Here is a 13,453-nt window from a genome sequence, read left to right on the forward strand (position 1 = left end):
TGTACCTTACCCAAATACAATGCTATCCAATCAGAAACTATTTGCCAGAATCCCATTTTTCTTCTACTATGAATAGTAAACATTTGCTGTTTTAAGAAAGACATTATGATTTACTTATAAGTACATGTAAAAAGAATCACTGAACAAAGATTCTTGGGTGAGGATGGAAAAGTTCCCAAAACATAGGAAATTCATACATATTCATGAAATTTCATCATCTCACCTTCACTGGCTATGACTGAGAAAGGAAAACAACCTCATAGTTTAAACAAGTTATTATTTTGTTCAGAAAATTATTAGGGCCCTAAGTACTCACATTTGTTGATTGTTTTTGTAAAGCCCAGTTTTAGTTCAACTTAATCTTAATACACACATCTGAGACCAATCTGTAAGAATTCATAGTTGCTTTTTGTTTTTTTTTAATTTTAGGGTTGGAAGGAATCTCAGAGAACATGTCCAACTTATAATAGAAACTCCACTTGTATAAAGGCATAGACCTTGGACAGAATCCAGGGGGGCATACTTTAGCATAATTCACACTGTACTTGGAATAATCTTGAATTATGGTAGTTTATATAAATTAACTAATGTGTTTTATAGAAAATACTGACCTCTTTGGCCTCCACTAACTATTCTTTTTTAATTACTTTTTCTTCCCTTTTATCAAAGGTCATCTGACATTTAAAATTTTCAGATTTCCTGCCATACTTCTAATGGCAATTGTGAAATACTAATATAAAAGTTGTGATTTTTTTATTTTTTAAAGCTGTGATATTGACTAGTTATGTAAGTTTATTACTAAATATAATATTCTAGCACATATTAAAGCATCCTACCATTAGTAGTGCTTGGCGCTAAATTTTGTAAAGCTGTGTTTGTGTATATATATATATATATACATATATGTATGTATATATATGTATGCATAATTATACATACATATATATATATATATTCTAAATTGCAATCCATGTTACTATTCACTACCAAAGAAATCCACAAAACCACCAACCTTAAAAAATTAGTACCACTGTCAGCTAACATAATAATCCGACTTAGATATTAACTTAACTAGAATGGAAAAAGTGATACTTTAGAAGTATAAAACAAACAAAAAAGACAAATTAATGCTGCAGTATCTCAAATCTGACATGGGCAACTTACAGAAAATATTACAATTGTCAACTAAAATTATTTCTTCCATGCCTTATTCTAAAGTGCAGAAACAATGACTTCTGTATTCCAAAAGTAACAACTGTTTTATTTTTCTATGGATACTGCACACATTCCTTAGGCATTTTTCAACTTGAATATATTTTGGTTGACTTGTGATGCAGCTAAAATCACTGTTCAGGCATAGAGTTATGACTCTCAGTAGAAAAGTCTATATTTCACAGCATGGGTTTCTTTAGAAATAGGCTCCTGTGCAAAGGCAGTACTTTTACCTTGAATGTCTCTAGATTGTGATTATTAAATACAGTGCTAATATACATGGGTTTAACTGGGATAATGTAAAATAAACCAAAAAAAAAAAAAAAGAACCCACATCATAGTAAATCAACATAAATATAAAATAGAACAATTGAGCATTTCTGAATTGAGCTGGTCCAGCATCATGAGCAGGTACCTAGTGTTCCTTCTCCACATGTCTCAAACCTATTAAGAGAAAAGATTTTTATTCTCAACAAGAAAATAAACATAGAGATGGAGGGTGTGCAGTTTATGACTGTGGTACCACTGACTTGTAATAATGGTGAATAGGCCTTCCTTCCATGTCTGTCTTGTTCCTCTTAAAATTTTTTTAATCCCTTTACTTATCAGCCTCTTTTCTATTCTAATTTTCTTCCTTTTCCCATGTATATTGCCTTAATTGATGGCACTCAAAGCTAGAATCTTTCTTTAGAACGAGGGTTGGTAGTATGTGTGCTGCTGATGATGTAAGAGATGATTTTCTGTCATTCTTAAATAAAATGGCAGAGTTTGTTTTGGGTGATCTCTGATTTGCCCTTTCATTCTTGCCTCCTGCTTTTGGGTCTAAAGCCCAGTTCCTAAAGCCTAAATCACTCCACCCAAGCACCTCTGCCACCTTTTGATTCCAATTGCCCATCAGCTAATTCTGGCTGACTATTAAATAACAGTTGGGATTTGTGGTAAGTGAAGTTGAAAGAGGGACTTGTGATAATGGACACGTTTTTAAGGTAGGATAACACTTGAATGGTAGGATAATACCTAAAGTGGGGGTGAAGCTGCCTATCCATAAGAAGGCCAAACTGAACAAGGTGATTTATAGCATTATTATAGAAAGACAGAAGCTTACCAGTGAAAGCCTATTCTGCCAATGTCTCACTACCTTCTGACCATTTATTTGCTCCACTTCTTGGATAGGAATTCTCCCTCATGTGTCCAATAATATCTTAGTAGACAGAGTAGTCAAGGTCACCACATGATGGAAGTTTTTTGAAGGAATGGTTTGTAGATTGCTGTTAATCCCTCTCCCCCAAGAAATGTGTATATTTATGGGGGAGTGAAGAGGAAATGAAAATTGAGCAGGTATAACCTCTGAAAAATTAATATTTAGCCTTTTTTAGAAGTTACTTTAAAAGTAAAGGAAACTTTCTGTCTTAGCATGCTAAGATAAGATTCTCTCTTATGTTTCCGAAAGTTCATTCATTTGCAAAAAAAAAGTGTGCATATATAGATATATACACACACACATACACCTGTATGGCTTTTAAAACATATAAATACGTTTACCTATGTAAATGAACTATCTTGAATTATGGTAGTTTATATAAATTAACTAATGTGTTTATAGAAAACACTGACTTACATTGGCTCCTTTAACTTTCTTTTATCAAAGGTCATCGACATTTAAAATTTTAGAAAGGGTAGTAAGTTTGGAACACAAGGTTTGCAAGGGTTAATGTTGAAAAATTATCCATGCATATGTTTTGAAAATAAAAAGCTTTAATTAAAAAAAAAAGAAAGAATGGGAAGTAGAAAATAATAGATGATGGGTGATCCTAGAGTTGCCCAAATTGGTTTAAAACAAAAAAGAAGTTTGTTCAAAGTTTGTTTAAAAGCTACCTCTATTCATCTTAAAGTTTCCATTGCTTCATAATTCTTCCCTCCTTCATTCACCCTTTACTGAACTATATTACAGCAGAAATATAATTGACAATTAGAAGTTGAATTAACACACAGGTGGATAATATACTTAATATAACTTTACTATGCTGCAAAGAAATATTTCTGCAATCTGAGAGTCCCTAAAACATAGGCAAGATTTCTCTCTGCAGAAAGGGAGCATCTTTTGGTCAAAAAAGCAATAGTGGAAACCTTCACTCTAGTCATTGGGTTCAAGTGTTCATCTTTTTGTGGCTTTAAAAGCACTACAAGGAAATGAGTTGATATTCTGAGTGGCACACAGTAACTATAGTATCCTTGTACTTTATTTTAGTTTCCTTTGTTTCAAAATCAATTTCTTGCCTTAGGAAAAAATTGCTGGGAACCAGTCTGGCATCAAGTTTACTAAATAAAAAGTGCTTTTTATTTTTTGTACAAGACTGTTAAATCTTCTTGTCTATGCTGCCTGTTTTTCTATGTTCTTCTGCAGTCTGATTCTAGTACATTAGGAAAAAATTGTCATGAAGTGTAAACTCTCCTTTGAGTGATTAGCCAAGAAATTACCTTAGTGGGTGAAGTGACCTTATCCACAGATTGCTTTTCCCAGAGATTGCGCTTGCTTGATACATCACCCGGCCTTAAGTCCTGTTAAAAACAAAAGGAAGTAGGTCAGACAAAAGTTCATACTTTGACCATGACTATATTTCATCTCTGAATCAGGTATTTTTCACTTGCTTTAGTTTTTTCAGGGATATGAAATAGGTGTTTACTGGATAGCGCTTCCTCTTCCCCTCTTCCCCTTTTTTTCATTCTTTCCCTTCACCCCATCCCATAACCATGGCCTTTGTCTTTTGGAAAAAGCACTGGACTAGAATTCAGAACATCCCAGTTTTAATCATGACCTGATCCCTGATTTCTTGTGTAACTTGGGGAATTTACATAAGTGCTCTGTCTTGATATGTCTGAAGCAGACAAATATGGAGATGCAAGGAGGAATCAAACAACTAAAATAACTTTTGACAAACTGTGCTTATGGAATAAAATATGTCACAAATTATCTAAAATAATTTACATGTGTATATTTAACATGCATTTCCCCCTAAAAGACTTATCTGCATTTTCATTAAAGCAATATTAAAAGCAGTTTATAGTCTCTGAACCCATACTATTTGAGCAAAGAGCAAAAATCAGAGCAGGAGAAATGAAGATAAACTAAAGATATGCTAGATGGCATGGAGAAGAAGGTCTAAGAACATACATTTGTTATAGAAAATTTACAAGGTTGGATAATCTACATGGGGATAATTTAGAATTTATTATAAACATAAGAACCCAATAGACTGTAAGAAGAAAGATACCAGACTTTATAATAACTTGGTATATATTGAACTAAATGTGAATTTTTCAGAGAAAAAGGCACAAAATCTGTGCTAAATACAAGTTTGTTTTTATTCTCAGAATCAACCTAAATGATGCTTGGTAAGGAAGTTCTTTTATGGAAGGCATATTGACTTTAGTGCAACGGTGATGTTTATCTTGCCAATCTCTATCTATCAATGAGAGTTCTAAAAGAGTTAATTCTGTTCATGGGTATCAAATCAATATGTTACTTCTCAAGAATTCATGGATTATTGATTTCATTGGTATAGGTGCTCCTTCCAACAATCCAGATATTGCCAGGGTAACATTGGACAAGTGAATTAAATTCTCTGAGTTTCAGTTTTCTCATCTGAAAAATTAACTCTGAAGTCCCTTTTCAGTTCAAAATCAGCGATAATGTGACCCTGTCCCTTACTAGGTGGTCCCCATTAATTGCTGGGGTTCAAACACTTCAGTGTTGAGTTATTACAGATTTTACTAGGCTGACCTTTGGCTATCAATAACACAGTCTATCTGTGGATCTATATTTAACATCATTATGGTTTAGTTAAGATCTGTCCAAGTTATAATAATGCTGGTACAATCTTCAAGAACTGACATAACTTCTTTTGAGGCATTAGATCATAGGGAGGAAGTAAATATTATTACCAAGCACTGTTTTCTAGGACTCATTGGTTGTACATGCCATTACTCCAGGCAGGTTAGACCCGGCTGAGGATCTCATTGAGCTTTAGGATTTTAGCAGCAGCACATGTTCCTGATATCCAAGAAAGAACTACAACTATTTAATTTGGCAGCATCAAGCAATGAGTACAAATTGTTTCTGAAACAGTTTCCTCAGACCCTTTGCCAATCTGACAGGGTAATTGTTGCCAAGTTGTCCTGGAGGCATCTTTAGAGTTTTGAAAATTAGACTAAGTGACATGTTGATGCTAGGGTTTGGAAAGTGACTTGCTTTAAGCTTGGGTGATTCATAGAAGGCAAATACTTGTCTTTCATACCAATGTTATTCCGTCCTTAAAAATTCTCTGTAAATCTTTCACTCCCCAGAATCTTTAGTTATTTTTAGCTTACATTGTCATTTTTAAAGTACAGGTTGCCAATAGTTATATTTTAAATCTGAGAAGGGATATGACGATGGAAGGATATTTGGCAAATGGCAACATATTGGTAGTTTGCCCATCGTGTTACCAGATAACATTGACTAAATCACAGAAAAATGTTGTCATTTTTAAGTCAAAGGGGAAATGTAAATGGATTTACCTGACCTGGCCTTACATTTTTTTTTTTTTTAAAGAAAGACTCATTCCTGAAGAGCAGAGGGAGAAATGAAGGCATCAGAAGCAGGTTTTCCAGTCAAGCAGAGATCAAAGAGTGAAGAGGAAGAGTAGTCAGCTGAGAGAGTTTGTTGATTTTTTTTTAACAAAAAAGAGAAACAAGTTAGTGTTTTGTTTTCTAATGAGACTTTTAGACATAAAGAAGAAACAAGAGAACCAAAGCAGATATATTTAGAATGGAATTCCATTTGCAAAACTACATGACATTTTACACATTTTATTCACAAGCAACAACAGAAACATCCAAATGAGGAATCAAGTGAATACTTATTCAGATCTGGAAATATTTGAAAAAAAATTTTGGAAGAGGAACCAGTAATGATAAATCTTTCAGAGAACTTTTAATTCTTACTAGATCAAAGGCTGTCAAAAACACAGCATATCTAGAGGTAGGCAGTTTTGTTGTGCTCTTTTCTGTCTTGGAATCTTGGGCTTCTTCCAAGGCTTAGCTCATGTACCTCCTCAATTAATCAACAAATATTTAATTGGTCACTTTTTACTATGTGCCAAACACTATGCTAAGTAAGGCACTAGACATACAAATACAAAAGTGCGACAGTCCCTGCCTGCAAGGATGTTACACCTGGCATGGGAAGCCTTTTCTGATCCCCTCACCCCCAAATGTAACAATCTGTTTATCTATTTTAGCTTTCCAACAGCAGTCCAGTGGAAGGCAGACATGGGTTGTGTGTGTGTGTGTGTGCACATTTCTAGTACCTACCATAGTACTTTGAATATATAATAGTTAAATATTTGTTGGATTGGATCAAATGTTTTCATAAAGGAAGTTGGCTTATATTCTTATCAGACAATTTTTAGCAATAGGTTCTTTAATCCCGTTTTTCCTTTTTAATTGGGCTATTATTGGATGGACATCAGCTGAAGTATTGTAATCTCTCTGAAAATTTAGCATCTCTCTGAAAATTTAGCAGTCCTTATCTGTCGTGCCCTTATCAGAATTCCTAGAAACACATGCCTCTGAATGCACATCTGTATAGCAAGAAGCATAAAAAGAGGTCCTTGAATCAATCCCCTTTATCCTAGGATCGAAATTCATCTATCAGGATCTCCTGTTCACTAGGGATGACTGTTTTCTGATCTGAAGATGTGAAGGGAAAAAAAGTAAATGTTTGATGATGAAAAATAAAGTTTAATTTAAAAAGAAAGAAATCATTATGATTTAAGGTACAGTAACAACTCCATAGAAATTGGGACACAGTCTCAAGGAAGGAAAGTAATAAAATAGTTGCCACAAAATACTTCTACTTATTCAGTGTAGTCACTCAATAACAGGTCTAAGTAATCCCCTGTAAGCATGAAGGGAAGGAGATAATCTTTTATTCATCAGGAAATTGTTGTTAAGCAGAAATTTTAATGTTTTGTAAGCTGCTTTCTTTTGGCTTTTTAATTAGGAGTGGCATAGTAGAAAGTGTTGGACTAGGAATAAGGAAACCTCAGGTTCAAATTCAGTCTCTGACACTAGCTATGTAAAGATATGAAGAATACTTGATTTATCATTTTTGGTTTTTAAACTAGAGGAGCCACTAATACACATGGGACCTTGAGCAAACTACAACTTCTCTACATTTTTGCTCTGTCATCTATAAAATGAAGGTCTGTATATTCCTTTCGATTCTAAATCTGTGATCCTTTGAACATGGACAAGTCACTTATGTACTGAGATAAAGAAGCATTGTGAACTTTATTTGTGGAGAGAATTCTCAAACCAAGGAAGTTAGGAATGTTATTACCATGGCAACTTGGAGTGGCCTCTGTTGGAGACACAAATATAATTTTATATTCTATATAAAAGAGCAACTGGTTTCTATCTTTCCTCTTAATTAATAAGACATTAATCTAATGATTGGCTTATGAACTTGATAATAATCAATAATTCAGAAGAGTAGTAGTTTATATGTTATAATATGCTGAGACATGACTAGATCATCCTAGTCTAAGTTTTTGATTAAAAAAAGTAAAACTTCTGGGGTTTATGAACGTTTATTTCAGCAACACAAACATCACCCTTCTAACTTACTTCCATAGCCTTCCTGAGTGGCTATGATTGAAATTTTCATCATTGGCCAATTTTGTAGGTTGCAATAAGCTTCCTCAAGATGTCAACCGAGCTTCTGATAGAGTGGGTCTATACTCAAAGCTTTTTTTAGTTCAGTAGAATTTTTCTGTATTCTGTTGATACAGACCTCAAGAATCCAGCGTTACTTTCACACTGACTATGGTAAAAAGAGAACTTTCTTCCCAACCCACCTGGGGAAGTGCTAACACAGGCTATCCTGGGCACAGAAGAGACCGTACCATACCAGAACCTCTCTTAGATCAAATTCTCCCCTCAGATAAACAAGACGGGGGTTTCCTGTATAATCCCATCCAACCATCACCAGGGAACTAAGGCTGGCCAGTGCTGGCATCTAGCCATCTGTCCTGCCTCTGCCCAGTCTTTCACTGGGAATAATTTGCAAAGAATTTCAGAGATCTTGACTTCCCCCACCACTTCCCAAGGGGAGTCAATGAATTTATTTTTGGAGCTGGTTTTGAGGAAGACCTGCTTATATTATTGAGTCAATCCTTGCCTCAGCCCTTTAGCCTCTCCCAGACCATGTTTAATTTTCCCCAGACATCTACCAGTAAACATCTTGTTATAAAGTTACTTTTGGACTTCCTTCAGTCTCAGGAATTATGCACAGAGTAACAAAGTCACTGCTTTGAATCTATTGGAATTCTAGTAGCAATAGTAATACTGATTTGATTATTGGTCCCTGAGTAATTGATAAAAACAGGATGCTGGGGCTGGGCATTGGGGAGGTGGGTGAGAATGAATAGAATACACATGGACAGCTGATATAATGACAAGATGTTTTTCTTGGATACCCTTTTGCCTTATATCTAGAGATTAGTTTCGTATCTAGAACATAGAAAGTGTCTAATAGGGATTTGTTGTTTGATAAATATTTCTAAGTACCTACACATATTGCACCTTAGGTAGATAAACGATGTTAGGGTACATACTTTTTCTTTGTTTTCTTTTTAAATTCTGAAAAGTGTTGACAAATAGCTATTTTAAAAATTATATATCTGACCCAGTGAGTCAAATTTAATATTCAATGCCTTAAAAACTTAGACTTTTGAGAAACTATTTTTAGTCTTATATCAATGATTTTGATTCTATGCTTATTCTGGAATAGATGGTGCTCTAATTCTCTATCCCATTTGGGATTTTATAACTGAAGGTAGAAGTAGAAAAATTATGGTTTATTATCAGTTTTTGTATGTACCTATATGTCTGGGATCATGTAAAAATTTCTTGGGAGAACAGAGTGTGTGAGTGGAAAAAGTTTAAGAAATCTTGCTCTAATTGAGACTCATTAGTCATAGGCAGTTTTGTTTAGAAAAACCTACTTGGCATGTAACTGGCTGAAAATGACAAGGTAGCAAGGACTAAATAAATATTTGTGCATTTTTATATTAAAAAGATGCAAATGAGATTATTGTACTATCCAAAGATTCTTAACAAGGCCTTTCAAATATGACACTCAGTATCACTTTTGAGCAAAGAGGTTAGATAACTTTTTTTTATAATGTGATGTCCCTGCTGAATAGATCAGTACACTTCAGATCTCCAAAAACAAGAATCAAAGAGCCAATAATGACTAGACCCTATTGCTGTTTTTCCTGTGGTGATGCTAACAATTACATTTTACCAAGTATTTCAGCAACTATGTTTATTTATACCATGTGCATAGTTACAAAAAAAAAAAAAAAGCCAATTTCTCAAACTTTAAATAGGAATATGACAAAGTGGCTAGAGGGAGAAAGCGAATTTGGGGCTAAAATTTTTTTTAAAATATTCTTCAAAAATGTTTTATAAGTTATCTTTTATACCTCTTCAGTAGAATCAAATATGACTTATAAAAACAATTAACTCCCTATATTTTAATACACATTTTTTTGCCATTTCTAGTACTTGAGTATCTCCAATTGGAGTTAGTAGTAGTCAGAAAAGGCAACCATTTACAGAGCTATTCCTACAGGAGAAAAAATGCTGGAAGTAGAGACAATGAGTCTGGGTCAATTTCCTGTATGAGTTTTGTTAACCCATCACTTCTGTAGGCCTCAATTTCTTTTTTTTTTTTTTAACTCAGGGGTTTAGATTAAACGATTTACATAGTTTCTTCCATTTCTAAAAAAAAGTGACCTTTTGATCCCTTACTTACAATTATCAGGAGAGTTAAGACTGGTATAGGAGAAGAATCTGAGATTTGGAGTCAGAGGACCTAACTTCTCTCTCTATCCATCTAATCTATAATTTATCTATCAATCATCTATCTGTATAATCTATCTATTCATCTAATCTAAATACCTATCTATCTAATTAAAAATAACAGATGACATTTATATCACACTCACTATGTACTAGAATTGTGTTAAATGCTTTACACTTATTGTTTCATTTGATCCTCACGACAACCTTGGATGGGGGATACTATTATAATTTCCATTTTACAGATGAGACTGAGGCAAACTGAGATTAAATGGGTTTGTTTAGGGTCATACTTGCTGTGTGAGCTTGAGCAAGGGAATAGTACTCTAAAATCCTATCCAGTTCTAAATCCTAAGAACCCCATGAGTGTCCCTAAACCTGCACCTGCTTACTGATTACAAGAAAACAGGACCACTTTGTTCTTTCACTCTCAGATTCAATTGCCTTCTTTCCCTCTAGCCTTCTGTTTGCAGGAGAAAGTGTACAGAATCCCACAGAAAGTCATAGCTGCACTTACCGAGGGCTTAGGGGCAGGCGACTTGTTCCCTTCTGGGGTTTTAGTGAGCCATTCGTTGATGCGGCTGGAAACCCCCACTTTCAAGCCAGCGGTTTCCTGAGAAACAGTTAAGCAAACACAATGTAAGATACTTAAAACGGTCCTAGGTGGGTGTGGAGGCTTAGCTTGGGGATGGTGGGAAAGCTACTTTTTTCAGGAGTCACAAGTGGCTCCAGATTTGATCCCAGACCCACTGGGGGGTGAGGGGTGGGAGGAAGGAGAGAGGAAGAGTGGATAGGGAGGAGAGAGAGACCTAGACACAGAGAGATAGAAACACGTCCACTGCTGCAGACACTTAGGGGAAGTGGGGTCCTAAAGGTATCTCTCATTTCCTAGGGAAATCAATCTGCAGTCATAACTAAGCAGCAGCATACAAGGCGCCCAGGTTTAGCTGGAAACATGCTTTATCAGCCAAGCCTGGGGCACCTTGTATGCTGCTGCTTTATCTTCATTATAGATGAATGAAAAATTGCCAGAATAGGATTGATTTTTTAAAAATTCTCATCTAATTATAAGGGAGAGGGCAAGAGGCAGGTGTTCAGGATAATGATAACAGCAACAACATTTCTAAAGCATTCTAAGGTTTGCAAAGTGCTTTGCACACATTTATCTTCACTATAATCTGGGAGACAGATGCTATTATTCTCATTTTACAGATGAAACAACTGAGGCTGAGAGATTAAGTAGCTCCTCCAGGATCACATTTGAACATTAAGATGTCCTTAACTTCAGGTCCAGTACCCTATTCACTCACCAAGAGTTCAAATCTCCTCTCTGCCACTAAATTTGGGGGGGGGGGGTCACTTATTAGGTGGCTGGGGACAGAGCACCAGGCCTGGAGTCAGGAAGACTCATCTCTCAGATTTCAAATCTGACCTCAGACACTTCCTAGTTATGTGAACCTGGACAAGAAAATTAACCCCATTTCCCTCAGTTTCTTCATTTATAAGATGAACTGGAAATGTAATCAGCAAATCATTCCAATATCTTTGCAAAGAAAATCCCAAATGGGATCATGATGAATCAGAAATGACTAAACAACAACCTTAGCTTCAGTATCTTCTTCTATAAAATGCCATTGAACAAGATAAGCTCAAAGGTTTCTTTCGGCTCTCTGATCCCATGATCTTTAAGACAGTCACACAATGTTCACTTTTTCATCATATCACTTTTTCAATTCTATAACATATAAGGTCTTGAATGCTACAAAATCTGTTCTATTAAACAGATATTATCCTGATTTTTTTTTTTGTTCAGAGATTGACTGCCAAACCTATAATATAATTAAGAATGTTATAGTCACATTATGTAACTTAAACACATCTTCTGAGTTTGGTCATTGTGAATAAAAAACTCTTTACAAGAATTAATAATTCATTCATGAGAATTCTCTCTTTCCTGCTGGTTCTATGATTAAGTGCTATAATCAATCTTGAAAAAAAATGAAACAAAGGCATAATTAATAAAACTCACCTTGTTTGGTGTGCCTGTCCCAGTAGGGGAGGAAAACACATTTCCTTTCTCCCACATGCTCTTAATGTTACGGACCCCTTCAGCAGGAACTGGTAGATCTGAGGCTGCTGCCTTAGATGGCTTGGAAGTCTTTGTGCCCTGATGAGGAAGAATTATTTGAGTTCAGTATGGATAAACTGACTTCCTAAGATTTACAGCAAGGCTATCTTCTCCCTCAAAGTAATTGTTTTAAAATTCCTTTTATCCTGAGAGATCCATCTGATCTATCCCACATACCATTGGGGATTCCATTTCCGATGTGGATCGGACTGCTTTAGTCTGAACAACATATTCTCTAAAAATTCACTTTTACCACAAAACGACTTCTTTCACTAGTGATGAAAAAAGTATATGAGATGAATTTTAAAATTATACTCTTGACTGTATGGAACCACATTCCTGCATTCACTCTGTCAACAGTTTCTAGTTGGCAGAAAAATAGTTCATGAGTAGAATTTTCCTTATTTTTTGCAGTAAAATGTCTACTAAAAGAGGGAAGGGAAGGAAGTATTATATAAATAAATTCAATAATTAGGACTCCTAATTAGTATCTAAGTTAGGTACTACTTTGGTGGACCAGACCTATGATTTCATTTCCTTTCTTCTTCTGGTGAGGAATTTTCCTTTCCTGCACATTGAAATTTGTTGTCTTAAGAGAGTTGCCTGGGATATAGAAAGAGTAATTTACTTGCTCAAGATCATATAAATAATATGTGTCAGGAGAAGACTTGAATTTAGGTGTTCCTAACTCTAAGGCCTATTGTCTTGCCATTTTAAGGTATCCTGAAGATATAAAACATCAGAAGTGATCTTTGACCACAAGAAGGTTACAATTATAGAAATTTTGAATTTTGGGTAATTAAAATTGATATGAACACTAGGCCCAGACTGCCTTGTAACACTTGAAAATTTTTGTTACTAATTACATATGAACAAAGGTTTTATTAACAAAACAAGTATACAATTGTAAGGGGTATGATTAAAGTATGTAGAAAATAACAGTAGGGTGTGTTCAAAAAAGAGGACTGTATTTGGGGCTTAGGAAACCTAGATTAAAATTTGGCCAGAGAGAAAAATGGGCCAATTAACTTTTCTGTGAGCTGCAATTTCTTCATCTTTGAAACTAGGATAATGAAATTAAAATAAATAAGCTACCACTAAGAGTTGCTTTGAAGAAAATAGTTTATAACTCTAGAAATATTAGTGAAATGTGAATTATATTATTGCTAATGATATGAAGATGATAACAACGATAATGATAAC

At 34.8% G+C, this 13,453-nt stretch overlaps 1 protein-coding gene across 9 annotated transcripts in view; it reads right to left on the reverse strand.

Moving 5' to 3' along the window:
• Positions 1–658: 658 nt before the first annotated feature.
• Positions 659–13,453, reverse strand: part of CALD1 (caldesmon 1) — a 239,754-nt gene continuing 226,959 nt past the window's right edge. For 8 of the 9 annotated variants that reach the window (XM_074267870.1, XM_074267865.1, XM_074267871.1 and 5 more), the window contains 4 exons: positions 12,152–12,289; positions 10,640–10,735; positions 3,691–3,771; positions 659–1,656 (listed from right to left, as the gene is read on the reverse strand). In XM_074267870.1, coding sequence (XP_074123971.1) covers positions 1,651–1,656; positions 3,691–3,771; positions 10,640–10,735; positions 12,152–12,289 — 321 coding nt within the window. In that variant the 3' untranslated portion in view covers positions 659–1,650. The remainder of the gene's footprint in view (positions 1,657–3,690; positions 3,772–10,639; positions 10,736–12,151; positions 12,290–13,453) is intronic. The other variant, XM_074267867.1, reaches the window with a different exon arrangement.

The sequence above is a fragment of the Sminthopsis crassicaudata genome, chromosome 5 (genome assembly GCF_048593235.1).
Source record: "Sminthopsis crassicaudata isolate SCR6 chromosome 5, ASM4859323v1, whole genome shotgun sequence".
In the NCBI taxonomy this organism is placed as follows: Eukaryota; Metazoa; Chordata; class Mammalia; order Dasyuromorphia; family Dasyuridae; genus Sminthopsis; species Sminthopsis crassicaudata.